The sequence below is a fragment of the Branchiostoma floridae genome, chromosome 13, assembly GCF_000003815.2.
Source record: "Branchiostoma floridae strain S238N-H82 chromosome 13, Bfl_VNyyK, whole genome shotgun sequence".
Lineage (NCBI taxonomy): Eukaryota > Metazoa > Chordata > Leptocardii > Amphioxiformes > Branchiostomatidae > Branchiostoma > Branchiostoma floridae.
The window spans coordinates 8,686,493-8,700,926 of NC_049991.1; the positions used below are offsets into that span (position 1 = coordinate 8,686,493).

Below are 14,434 nucleotides of genomic sequence, written 5' to 3' on the forward strand. Positions count from 1 at the left end.
ATCAGCGATGGACAAATTTGTAGCATAGAATAACAGAGCAGCACAATTTTCGTAAAAAGACTACTAAGGGTGTCCAGAAGATGCTGGGCACCTAGGCTGGCCACATATCAAAAACCGCCGGCCATTTACGATTCTGTCCCACCGACAAGATGCAAGATCGCTCTCCACTTGAAGCAATGGTATACTTGCTACTGGGAAAGGGTTCGATGTCCGACCATAAAATTGACATCGCGGCAAAAATTCACTGCCTCTCTATATGTTCTCGACGATGTATCGTTCAATCTTAGTGAGGTTAATTTTCTTAAACTTTCTTCTAATAAAAAGTATATAGAGGTGACTACAGAAATGTCCTACCTTGATAATTATAAAAAGGAGACAGGGCAAGCTCACGGTATTGCCAGCTAGATGAAGAATACTTTTTGTAAATACGCACCCCCCCTTAAAAAGTTGCCTAACAACTTTGTCACGTCATGGACAGGAAAGGTTTGATGATACTGCCCAGGTATTTTTGATGTTCACGTGAAGCTCTGCTGACGGCTGCATGATCAACGGCTACAGCCCACGTGTAATCACGTGCAAATGAGCCCCACCGATAAAGGGAATGTGGTCGTACACGTACTTCTCATCGTACGATCTTGTGACTCATGATCTTGTGACTCATGATTCATGATCTTAACTTTGGAACCATATCTCCGCAAATGCTTCATCAAATTGCATTGCATTATATATTATGAAATATCATTTGTTATATCTTACATAAGAACTATTCCTTGTTCCGAGAAATTGTACAACTTCATTTTCATTTCACTGATGAAGAAAGGTGGATACCTTTCGAAACGTCTATTAAAATTTTTTAAAGTATCCAGAAGTAAAGAGTGAATCTTCTTAAATTTTAATGATCCTGGATTACTAATCTTCACAAACGCGTCTTACAACCATGTTCTGTTTCTTTATCGTACATTCATGGGTTGATCATACGGTCGCTAAATATAAAGTACCGAGATTTTCCTTGCTCGTATGACCATTTTTGAAATGGTTAGCATTATGTGTGAAGCTTGTATATTTTCCTTTGAAATGATACGTCATTTTATTATGATCACACTTTTACACAATATGAGCACTATGACTGATTTCGTGATTTGGTGTCCCAGAAAAAGTGTCGAAATTCTCTGCCAACGAAAAGCACTGTGTTTGAGGGGGAAATTTAAGTTCGGTGGGATTTATTTTTGCGGTAGCGGGAAAATGGAGTGTTCGCGGTGGTTTTAAGTTCGCGGTAACGCCATAGACTGTAGTCTTATACTATAATGGAAAAATATTTGCGGTGCTTTTAAGTTCGCGGTGAAGTGGTCACCGAAAAAACCGCAAACATAAAACCACCGCGAACATTTCTGCATTTACAGTTTTCGTTTTATGACAGACTCGCATAGCGAGCTGTGGAATTTGACAATAAGAGAGCGGCGGCTTTGAAATACGATAAAATCACCACTTCTAGATCTCAACTTTTAGTAATGGACGACATATAGATATACAGAACTGTATGAATACATCGTAATGGTCGGTCTTATCTTAGGAACAAGACTACCATGTGTGTCGCCCTACCCCCACACCAGCCCTCCCAGGCGACTCCCTCTCAACAATCGTCCGGCCCATTTACGATCAAGCCCCGCCGACAACACTCAAGTCCACCTAGCCACCCCCTCCCCTGTCCCCTTCCATTGAACGCGTTCAACGTATGTTTTCCTTTCTAACAAGGCTATATCGGATATTGTTGGACGATTGGGCGTCCGGCGAAATAACAAGAGAAAAAAATCATGGCGGGCCCACATACAAGGCACAGTGCACGGTTCTCGTACGTACTTACTATCTTGGAAACAATAGGCTTCGCAACCTCCCTGTATGTTCTCAACACTATCCCATGCAACATTACTGCAGTCGATAGTTTTAACCCTTTTTTTATGTATAGAAATCAGTACATAAATGTCCTACCTTGTATGAAATGGAGACAGGACAAGCTCACGGTGTAGCTGGGCGAAGAATAGTAGAAGGATACGCCCCCCAAAAAACTTACCAAACAGCTTGTGTCACATTTCATATCAAAGAAAAGGTTGATGATGCCGCCCGGGTGTAAAACCCACCTCCAATTATGTCACCCAACAAAAGACTTGAGTCCCATTGTAAGGTTAGATGTGAAATGTCACCATAAAGTTCACGGCATCAGGCACTCTGGGGACAACTACCATGTGCACACCCTTGGAATTGTTCTCCCTCTAGTATTCTAAAAAATTAATTGAAACGTTTCTTCTCAAAGCGCTCCTGAGGTTTTGCTCCCAATGTGCTGACCATGACTGAAATAGTTGGCTTGACTGCTGTAGGCTGAATTCAAACAAAGGCAATGATCTGTTTATTTTCATTCTCGAATTTTGATCAATACAATGGTATACATTATTTTCAGTTCTTGTATACGCTTGTCGGTCTAGTATGACACAGAAAACAAACAAAAACGGTGTGTTCAAGACCCTTTAAGGTAAGTGCAAGGAGGTTATATCCTTGGTAAGTGTAAGTAGCAATTCTGGTAACGCCCCCTGAACTTTGCAACAGACATTTGCAACAGATCGCTGTTCTCGTTATGTTTTCAAGGTTCATTGCATCCACCAAATCTGTCTAGACGTTTACACACCACCGGAGGCCCCTGCGTTGTCATGCGGTTTTGCCATTGGCTAGATTTCGCGCGCGCAATTTTCAAAAGCTTTTTTTTAAGTCTTAGGCCACAGCAAGTAAATTTTATGGATGACGTCAGCAGGCTCATTAGTTTTCGCCTGATTTCAGAAAAAAAACAACAAGAATTTTCTTCCTCCTCGGGGATGGTCAAATAGACCAAAATGAGCAAACATGTTGTATTACAGCCTAATAATCATACTTGTAGAAGTGACACTAGGGAGGTAGCCATGACTATAGTTGCAGAAGTGAAACTTGTCGGATAGTTGTAAAAGTGCCACCAATATGGAAGCCATGAATGTAGTCGCCAGCTTGGCAAGTGATACCAGTGTACCACACTAGTATCACTTTTACTACACCAGACGTTCACTTCTTTGATATAGGAATGAATGCATTGATGCCACGTTTTGTCACTTCAAATCTTGTTACGATGTTTATGGTGTCTATTTTGAGAATTTAGCCATCTTTTTTTTACCCATCTTGTTTTTTTCGCCCTATCCCATTATTTTTGCACTCAGTATAGGATGTCATCCATAAAATTTACTTGCTGCGGCCTGAGTAATTTTTCAAAGGCCTTTATATATTCGCCGGCGTCATGCGTCGCATGGGACGTTGATGGTAATAAAAGACCATAAAATGCGGGCCTGGACAGCCTGGTAACCTTCGTATAAGCCCAGCACAGGTACGAATGTATCCGGGTTATGAAACGAGACATCATGATGTCATGGTAGGTACGTTTAGTTTGGATGTCAACCTTGTTAGATATCGTCTGCGCTGACAAGGTAAGATGTATTGGGAGTAAATCTAACAAGGCTGGCATCCAGGCTACGGTGACTTTGGAGGAAGTGCTTTACAACATGTTGGACAGACAATGTGATATAGTGCACAATTTGTGCTGAATCCCTCTCCTCACAATGAATACAATATGTTCCCCACCTGTACATTTATCAACACCGAGAAAATAGTGTAACGCTGTAAAACAAGGAGCTAACTACCGACTTCTATGTTATATTCCACATAGTTTTTATTAGTATCATAACATGTGCAATCATGTCAAGATATGTTACTAAAGTTTAACTACAATTAGACAAAATGTTTGCTTGTATAGTTTGCTATGTTTAAACTACCCTATTGTCATTTCAAAGAAAACAGTCACTCCACAAGGATGCATTAATTTTAGCCTGATGTTATGCTCTTAAGCGTTCAACGTGCCATTGATTTAGTTTTGTTCTTGAAATGTACGTGACTGGGACAGGTTAAAAAACGATTTATCGACTTTGGAATTCATATTCAGGCCGATGCTGACGAACATCTAAAACAGCAAATCCAAGCCAAACCCAAATGTACGTAATATACCATTAAATACCTTGATCTACTGATGTCATCATTGTTATGATGATATCGAACCTTAAGTTTAAAAACACAGCCGACCTATCACCAGGAATGATGATGTCAACGGTTAATTAAAACATCGCCAACTTATCCCCAGCAATGGATAGCCATTATACAGTAGGCTGTCTGGGTACTAAGCAAAATTGACGTGGGGATGTTTAAATCCGTGCAAATCTCTACTGCAGTAACTTTTTTTAAGCCTTTGAAGCTTAATCTTTTGTTTTGATTCGATCGAGATTCTAAATTCCTTTTATGGCGACATTTGCATGATTGATTTCACCAGAACGACAGATGTAGGCTTCTTGGGCTTACATCTGGTTCTTGGGTTTCTTAGACATTGCCTTCTTGGGTTTACTTTCGGATCAACTAACGTCGTTTACCACCAGGCCCGATCACAGGGTTGGCTTTACCGGGTCGCGGTGTGGTCTGTAGCCGGAAATTCCGCGGGAATGGGCTTCAACTCTCCATTACTGATCCCTGGAACAATTCAAACAAATAGATTCTATCAGATCTCAAAATGACACACGTTCCTATTTAATATCATCAATAACGTAGTGAGTAGTGCAAATAAGCAAGTAAGGTGTATGTGGCGTTATAAAGTCATGAAAGGACTATTACAGACAAGATACGTATACGTCGATGAAGGTTAGATACCCAGCCAATAAGGTACTCCAAAAAAGTAGTTACTCAAGCAACTGGATATGATTTGCGAAGCGGTCAGACGTTGCAGCTAACTTTACAGTTAGGATAAACTCGCTCTTCGACTAGATCTTTTTTACATATCAATTCACAGCTAGGGTATAAAACTCTCTCCAACAAGATCCTTCAGTGTCACTGACGAAAACTAGTGGATGCTAGTTGAAACGTCTAACCGTTTCCAAAATTATATGCAGTTACTTAAGTAACTGCTTTTTGGCATATTACAGACAAGGCTTCTCAGTGCCACAACCACCGGTGCACAACAGAAGAGATAACGGGAACCGAGCCAATGTTAGGGTCTGCTGAAGCATCATTAAGATTTATGAATAGTCTGGTACCATCACTATTAAAATTAATGAAAATTGGGAAATGAATTGGATGAAATTGGTTCATGCATTGTAAGCTAGTCAACATCAAATCCTACGCCAATTTAGCGAAAACACATCATTCTGATACTACAGTTTGTTGACATTTTTTAATGTGTAATCTCTTGTGTGTAAATCAAGTGCAATATATTCTATGTATGAAAGACACAATTCAGCCCTTGGCTGCAATGCCTTTTTTATTGATAAACTATTATAATTTTGCGAAATTTGTCTCACCAGTTCTGTAGGATATGCTGAGCTGCACGGATGGCTAGTGCGGAGCTGGTGAGGGTGGTGTTACATGCTGTAGCGGTGGGGATGACGCCATTCCCGCCCAGATACAGGTTGTCAAACCCCCACACCTTGCTGTACCCGTCCACAACGGAGGAGTTTGGGTCTGTACCTATACGCACCGAGCCCTGGGCAATAAAAATGATAAGTCAGATGACTTGGAACTGAAGTCCCTCGAAATCAACGCATCATCTATCATCGGGTTTGGGAATAGTGGCATTGGCAACATAGGTACGACAGTCAATGAATGAAGCCAAGTCAAATGTTCCGTACTTAGACCTAGGTACCTTCTACACCTACGCCGACAGTACATCACCTAAAAATCAAAATCTGTTCTACTGAAAATAAAACTGTTGAGCATTCGTTTCATTATTTAGCCTTTACTGATTACTAAGTTTGCAGGATTAAATGCCAACATCATGCAAATGATGGCTCAGGAAACTGTGGACAACCATTAGCACCAACATTAATAGCGTTTTTACCGTCAGATGCAGAGAGAGACCCATCGGCATGAACTGCGGAGGTGAGGTCGGGAGGAACCCACCCAATGCTCCGGCAGCCCGCAGCATGTCCTCCATCATAGCGTGCTGCTGGTCACGCTCTTCCTGTGTGAAAAGACGTGTGAAACTAATGGTGGCTCTAATTAAGTCAAAAGTAAAGTCAATAAGGTGATGATAATGAAACCTAGCTTCGGTTAGGGACGTCCCTCGAATAGGACGTTAGATGGAGGTCCCGTGTTTGAAGAGAGTCACATTTCGAGCACGTAAAAGAACCCACTACACTTGTCGAAAGGAGTAGGGGTCCTTCCCGGGGTGATTGGTTCAAAACCTATGGTTCTTTGGTCGCAACTGGGACAATTGCTATCGTATTGAGGTCACTAGGCGCTGTATACAGGCTGCCATTTCAGACCCTTGCGATTTAACCCCGCCTATTGTAAGCTCCTCGCAATTCAGCCCTGGCTGCGAAGAGAGTGTAGTCGGCCCAACAAATAAACAACCACAAAAAAAGGAACCAATACTCATATCTAAAAAAATATATATCTATCTATCCAGTTCCATATTGTCATTACATACTTGGTCGCGAATCTTGTAGTGGAAGGTGACCTGTGGCATGCCATGACGGTCATTGATGACGTCACTGAAGGTCATCCTGTTATAAGAATGAGGCTGGTTCATCTTGCCGAACCAGCGCAGGTCCACGATGAGACGGGTGTCCACGTTAGGCTGGATGCCTCCGAACGAGAAGGCGTCCCTGTGGATCTGGCAGTGCCAAGGTCGGTCCTCAGACACCGGGATCCATACCTGAACAAAATGGTCAAATCAAATAAGGACATATTCAATGGGATTATCTTTAATGCTTTTGATTGTTCATTCATAAGTTAACCTCTGGGATGTTTGGCTCCCGGAATGCCCAGGTTTAGAATCTAAACAAGGAAAGTTTTTCTTCTGTCTCCTGACATCCTTGGAAACTCACAAAACCCCAAAATTCAACTTGCATTTTTGTACAAAGATGCAGATAGTACGATGGTTTTATAACATTCTACTCAAACTCACGAAAATACTCCAGATGGTATGTTTATGTACGTGTAAGACCGCAAAGTCACCGAACAAAAGACTTGAGTCCCATTGTAGTTATAACATTAGACGTGAAAATACTCCAGATGGTATGTTTAACGTGTTTTTCTTCTATTAACTGTTCATTTAAACCTATAGATTTAAAATTTAGTTTCCAAGATAATAAAACAAAGGTGCCCGATGTTTTTACCTACATGGTGCAGCTTACCTGAGGATCGGGATCATTAATGGGGATCGGGATGGGGTCGTGCGGGTCCACCACATGGTCCTTATAATTAGGTGTTGGGATGGAGCGGATGATGTCCTGCAGCAGCACCACCTGACAGAAGGTCACGGGCTGCTCACACAGGTAGCGGCCCAGGGCGGCCGGCCGGATGTAAGACCTGTAGAGCAGCTGTAGAAGCATGTAACAATGATGGTTAATACAGATTAGCTTTCATTCGGATAATGATGGTTAGTAGTTATAATGGTTAGCAATTAGGGCATCCATTCTGTGAAAATGGCGTTCTCAAAGATCGAAAAAGAATGACAATGGCAATGGAGTTTATTACATATCCATGCCCCATTGGGGCTAAATGCAGTAGGTCTGATACAGAGAGAGTAAACGTAAAGCTGTACATATACTATAGTTTACGTGCTTCTTATCTCTTCTTCAAACATGTGTATACGATCTTAAAGAGTTTTTCCAGTATATCGTGGTTAGATGATGACATAAGATATTTGAACATATCTTCTTTTGTTAGTTGTGCATATTTCTGATATTTCTGTGTAGCATTAACAAATGTTTTACACAGAAATTTGTACAGTGAGCACTTTGGGACAAAGTTTTCTACATGTTTTCTTATCACAGAATCAGATCTTGCCTGTGGTGTCTGGACAGTTCCGGCACAGATGACGTACACCTTTGCCCGGATCCGGAGCTTCTCGTTCCAGTCCGCCAGGTTCCTGACCAGAGCGTGCTGCACGCTGCTGCCGTCATGCACCAGCTGGACACACTGGTGCTGCTCCTGAGGATGACGTTAAACATTCTGTAAATACATATTTCAAAGGGACGGAAGGTTGTTGATGCTACTGTGTTACGGTACGCCCAAAAGCGGATATTCAAGCAACTGGATATGATTTTGGGAAAGGGTCTGGCGTTTCAGATCCGTATCTTTCGTCAGTGACACTGAGGAGGTCTGGATCTCGTGTCACTGACGAAAGATTATCTGAAACGTCTGACCGTTTCAAAAATCATACCCAGTTGCTTGAGTAACTGATTTTTAGCTTATCTTATTACTTTGATGTCTAACCTTCATCGACGTACTATGTTACCTGAATTGCATGGAGAATAAAGTTACCAGAATCTGGAACGTTTCCTTCCGCATGTCCAGCAGCGGTCCAAGGATGGTGCTAGCCGAGCTCCAGGTGACGAATTCCGGCTTGTCCTTGCGACGTACGCAGGCCAGTGGGAGGTTCTGCACGCCGTAGTCAGCGGGCAGGTCGCCCTCGTACTCCCGCCGGAGGGCGTCCTTAACTGCCTTGTTGCGCACGGAGCATTCGAAAGCCGTCCTACATGATATAATGTAAAATGTGTATAATTTGATTTGACGAAGCCTATAAATATAATCACAGTGACAACTGTAACTTCTTTGACACAAAGCGTGTCAATCACAACCTTACACTTTATTTGTACTTTTCACTTACACTTTACATGTCATTGTCACCATTACCTCATTGCCACTTCACAACAAAACAGATACCCTGAAGTCCAGTCATCGACGAAAGCAAAATGAGTCAGCAATCTTACACGCCATGTCGAAGTGTTTAATGCATGATATTTCTATGTATGTATGTATGTATACTTATTATGTTGTATATCTGTTGAAGATTACAAAGGTCCACGGTATAGTTATCTTATAATTAAGCTTGAAAAAAAGGCAGGCTCAGTTCGCTACACACTGTGCTCCACGATTAACACCCCTTACTGGTTAGTTTTGTAGAGTTCCTCAGCACGACTGTACAGCCTGTCCCACTCCTCGCCGTCTATGCCTTGCCAGCGCTCCACGGTGGGGTGTTCCCGCGGTGTGCAGCAGGTCCAGTGCGTGGACATCCCGCCCACGGCGTAGCACACCGCGATGTCCGGCAGGTTCTCATCGGGGTCCTGCTTAGGATTCTGGCCGTTTTGAATGGTCCTGACCGTAAGACACAATATTGCCGTTAATGTCAGAGCAATTCATCAGTTTAACTCAGAAACTGTCGACTTTGATGATCCGATACAAATACTAAGCTGGTGTGCAAATTTAAAAAAAAATTATATATAACGTTACATGTGTATGTAACATATTTACGCCAGTGCTATGGTGTGCTGACAAATTTATCCAAGTTTCATGAGTTTTTAACGTACAGTTCTGAAATGCCAGTTGATACGTGTGTCTTTTACCTCCCCCCAGTGTGGGAAGTATTGCTGTAAACTTCTCGGTGCGTGTTGTCTATGTGCTTCTGACCACTTAAAGAAGTGCACATATGGGTAACCGCAAAGCAGTGTTTCTAAATACGTTATGGGCTCTAGGATTGAGCGAAGGGCTTGTGTGTGAATGGTTGCATCGCTTCGTAACGTTAAACTACGAAAAAAAAGAAAAGGTTTAAAATGCAGTTCTTTAACTTCAGGCGGCTCCTTACCCTTTGTAGTGAGCGGCTCCAGGGTCTAGAGTCGGTACGGGCGAGAGATCAGTAGGGACAGACACTGGTTCCAGGTGTCCCTCTATAACATGGGTGAAGAGATTCACGTCCCGCTGGTACAGGAAAGAATTCTATGGATAGAAAATACAGTATGTATACAGTCATTAGCTGCTGCCATCGGTTTGATCTAGCAATTGAATAATAATTCAGAAGTTATTCTCTTTGCTCCTGTTGTTCCAATAAATCTGATAATGTTAATTAGTCAGTCATCACTTTAAAAACATGTGTAACGTGTAAAGACGTGATGGAGATTTAAGCCAGAGGACCGTTCCAATAGAGAGCAAATTTTTACCGGAGAAGTTGTCAGTAATTCCTCTCTGTCAATCCAGTTACTGATCAGTAGTTGGAGAATATTACTTTTTTTCCAACCTAAAGTCAACAACAAGTTTGAACAGTAATGTACCTTGAGATGCTCTCCTGGTATTTTGGACAGCTGTGCCCCGCTGTCGATCATAATGACGCTCAAGTCCCGAGGGTCGTCGATCAACTCCCGGGCGAAGGTAGCACCCACCGGCCCGGACCCGACGATCAGAACGTCCGTCTGAATGTCTCGGACACCCTTCCCCTCGGACATGACGACAACCACAATAAACCGATCTCGATTACTGAAAAGGTAAAATGGCCAACCAGAGTCTGAAATCCCAATGGCTTTCAATAGTCAAGGAATGGCTTATGGAATCCGATTAAGATATCACCGCGAAAGTCGGGACCCGGAAAGCTATTTTTTTCACCGTTGTCTTGATCTTAGACGCTATGACGTCACAATGACGCAATGTGCGTTAATTTTTTTTTATTAAAGAATATGCAAAGAACACACACAGTGGTGCCGCACTCAAGCATGCGTTAAATTTGATGCATGAATCTGATTCAATAAGTCTTTCAGTGATTGTTGAACGTCGTTTAGACTTCAAAAATTATTTCGTTACCTTGCGACAACTCGTTTATTTTCTTGGAGGTACAATCATTGTATTTACCTCCATGAAATGTCATGGAGGTTATATTTTACTCTGCGTTTGTCTGTCTGTCTGTGTGTGTGTACGTGTAAACAATATAACTCAAGAACGGCTGGGTGAATTGGTTTCATACTTAATGTGTTGGTAGTGTGTGATGAAAGCTGGAAATGATTAGATTTTGGGTCCCCTAGCGGCTTCCCTTAGTACTGCAGCGCATCTTCCTGGTTTGCTATCTCGTGTTCTGAACAAGCTATGGTCACGATTTTCGAATGTTAGATAGCTCTTGTGCTCAGAAATAAGTGGCATAAGTTTGGGCCCCCTAGCGGCTAGTTTTGGGATAGCAGGAGCATTTTTGTCAAAAACTTCTGAAAACGATAACTCAAGAAGGGAACAACGGATTTTCATTATGTTTGGTATGTAGATACCTTAGACAATGTTGTACAAAATGAAATACTAATTATGCAAAATAGGAGTACATTTGCATAATTTGCAAATTATGTTAATGTGTTAGTCAATCGCATGAAATTTACAAAAGCTCTAAATATTCATGGAGGTATGAGGTCGCCGAACTCTAGTTATGAATATTTTTAACTTTCAAACGTCATACAATATATGTCTGATTATAGACTTATCTCGCCTATATGAGTCACTAGTATACATATACCCTTATTTACCATTAAGGTTTCACACGCATGCAAGTAATGCCATGTATGATGGGCACTATCTATACAATGTATTCATAAATGTCCCTCTTAAGCCAACGTGATGAGCATGTTCCATCCACGAGTTCTCCCTAATTATGCTCTTCTTACACGCACACACACATGCACGCGCGCTCATGTTTTTTGTTGGTCGAGAATTTTTCAAACAAAGGGAAAGTTTTGCTATCTCATCCTTAACAAATCTCGTTACTTAATACGACAGGAAATGAAGGCGGTTATTTAGCATACTTAGAGGAGGTCATTGACAAGGAAGTGAAACTCAAGACGGGTGGCGCATTATGAGTCATACCGTCATGGGGACTTTCACTTTCGTTTCCTCGTACTGTGACAAGAATGAGACTGTAACTCGCTGCCTCTATGGTCTGACTGTATCTAGACCTATCTGCTCAGGTCATCTGGAATGACATCTCAGGCGCGGTACGTTTCTACAGTTGGTTCAATCTATCATCCCGTGCAGCCTCTGTGCATCGTGGAAGTTCTCTCTTGAGGTTCTCTTACTCTGGTCCTACGCATGCGTGTTAGTCTAAGCTCATTAATATTAACACTTGTCACAGAGCTAGAGACTTGCAACTAGAACTACTAGTAGCTGTATGGATTTATCAGTAATAGGGCAATGGATTATGTACATGGACTGTAAATTGCTATGTATCTAGTTGCTACCATGAAGCAAGGATCTAGACAAAGCTCTTTTACAAGAGTAAAATCTTTTGATATTTGGCAATTTTTGATGATCTACAATGAGAATTGACATGATATCATTACAAAACGTTATGTGTTAACCTCAGATAGTTAATGGTAAGTTCCATCATCCTACAGTACCTTCTTCTATAAAAACTCTAATTTAACATTTTATGTACGGAATTTGCAAAATATAATTGCTATCTTAAAACTTTCTCATTACATAAAGAAAGCAAGATGATTACCAACCTGTATGAATATAGCGTACCGGCCAACCGAACCACAATGTCACTTCCTTGCCACCACCGCCAAACCTGTGAGATCTTGTGAAACCGTCATGGCCTTTTAAACTTCCTCAGCTACGTGAACTTGGCACGGCCGCAAGTGAGTCACTGTGACGAATAAAGTTAGCTGCCTATCATAGTCAAAGAAACAGCACCCAGTATTCATACGCGTCAGCTGTCGTGACATGAATCAACTTATCTTGAACAGTTCGACCCGGTTCTGTTGCCAAAACGAAAGCTGCTGAGCAAACGTCAGCACTTTTCGACGTTTCTTGGAAGCTAGACGGTTACTGTAATAACACTTGCTAGTCTCGGCCTCACTTGGAGCTGTCAGTGCCATTCAAACATCATAACCACAGCGTGTCCAGCGACTAGCGATATCAAACCCGGGATAACTATAAGGTGAAACGGAACCAGGATCGGTTTGGGGACAGCATTGGTACAGTCGAACAGAAGGAAGGCCTGGGGAGACCAAAGAAAATGGGCTCACTTCACTGTAATACAGTATCATACAGTACCCCGAAAGCGGTGTACCGAAAGTGCGAAAAGGAACGAAAAGGAGCGAAAAGGAACGAAAAGGAACGAAAAGGAGCGAAAAGGAACGAAAAGGAACGAAAAGGAAAGTACCGAAAGTGCGAAAAGGAACGAAAAGGAAAGTACCGAAAGTGCGAAAAGGAACGAAAAGATTGGATAGGAACGAAAAGGAACGAAAAGGAAAGTACGGAAAGTGCGAAAAGGAACGAAAAGGAACGAAGTATGAAGCAAAGTGAAATAAAATCGATGGGAATATAAGGTAACGGTACTGTGATCGGCAAATGCATTTGAAACGGACTTTATTTTTGTATTTTGTGGCTTGTTCCACGAAATTCCTAGAGCTCCAATGGTTCAACGGCGAACCGGCGGGAAAGTGCATGCACGCGTGGAAATAGCTAAATACAAATCAAAGGCGATGGGCGGAGTCACGAATAAGTGCGTCCCTGGTTCCCACGCGGGCTGTCACAGATCAAACTGGGGGGTTGAAAGCCGCTGGTGTAGGTTATTTTTTTACGGTCCCAAAAATGTCACAAAGTCGTTTTCTAGTGGTCCCGGCCTAAATTATAAGTGGCCCCGGGCAATCGGGACACCACGTTGATTTCAATTTGAAGCCTGGTTCCAAAGACTTTTTCTGCCGAACCTGCACTGGAGACGTGAGTCACCCGCCAGATCTCTCCGTAGTTTCCCAATATCCTTTGCACAAATTCCTCACGTTGGTCATTTCTTCCCGCAAAATGATTAATACTCATGGTACAACGTGAATAAAACTCCTTGGTACAATGTATACATGTCTATCCTTTCACAGCTTTTCTTTTGTCGTGAACGAGCAAGAAGATATGTCTCCAGTCTCCAGAAAACCATGTTGTGGGCCCTGTTGAATGGAGCTGTCATGCTCGTGGGGCAGCAGTTTATTAGCATATCCTTCCTGACCGGACTTCTATTAGACGTAAACAATCGCAGGTTATTTGCATGCGGCGCTCCCATCTTGGGAGAACAGAAGCCACCCAAATACAACAACAACGCTACAATCTTGCCTCATTCTGAAAATGTATATTAATCGATATTTATTCCTCACCCACCAGTAACTGAATTTTAGACCTTACTTTCTTATCTCAGCTATGTTTTCTTGTATTTCGCTGATCTTCAGAGAATAATTTAGCCACACAAACACAACAGCCTAAAACAGTCCCGTAAAAATTTGATATTGCCAAATTCTGAGTAAAATAAAACACATTTCATAGGCTTCTAACACCCGCAGTACCGGTTCCATATATTCTCATTGATTTTATTTTAGTTTGCTTCATACTTCGTTCCTTTTCGTTCCTTTTCGCACTTTCGGTAGCATAAAAGCGAAAAGGAACGAAAAGGAAAGTGCCGAAAGTGCGAAAAGGAACGAAAAGGAAAGTACCGAAAGTGCGGAAAGGAACGAAAAGGAAAGTACCGAAAGTGCGAAAAGGAACGAAAAGGAACGTTTGTTTCTTTTCGTTTCTTTGCACCAGGAAAGCG

General features: G+C 42.0%; 2 protein-coding genes across 2 annotated transcripts in view; both read right to left on the reverse strand.

Moving 5' to 3' along the window:
• LOC118429456 (polyunsaturated fatty acid lipoxygenase ALOX15B-like) overlaps positions 1 to 3,569 on the reverse strand; it is a 17,407-nt gene extending 13,838 nt beyond the window's left edge. The window contains exon 1 of the mRNA XM_035839941.1: positions 1,987 to 3,569. The gene's annotated coding sequence lies outside the window, so the exon portion shown is untranslated. The remainder of the gene's footprint in view (positions 1 to 1,986) is intronic.
• A 154-nt stretch (positions 3,570 to 3,723) lies between these two features.
• LOC118429455 (pyranose 2-oxidase-like) lies at positions 3,724 to 12,623 on the reverse strand. Its single transcript, XM_035839940.1, has 11 exons — positions 12,360 to 12,623; positions 10,161 to 10,362; positions 9,698 to 9,828; positions 9,004 to 9,210; positions 8,377 to 8,587; positions 7,900 to 8,043; positions 7,245 to 7,430; positions 6,536 to 6,763; positions 5,945 to 6,067; positions 5,409 to 5,590; positions 3,724 to 4,584 (listed from the first exon to the last, which is right to left on the reverse strand). Exons 2-11 carry the CDS (start codon positions 10,329 to 10,331, stop codon positions 4,575 to 4,577), a joined length of 1,593 nt encoding a protein of 530 aa, XP_035695833.1. The 5' UTR covers positions 10,332 to 10,362; positions 12,360 to 12,623; the 3' UTR covers positions 3,724 to 4,574.
• Between the last annotated feature and the right edge of the window lie 1,811 nt (positions 12,624 to 14,434).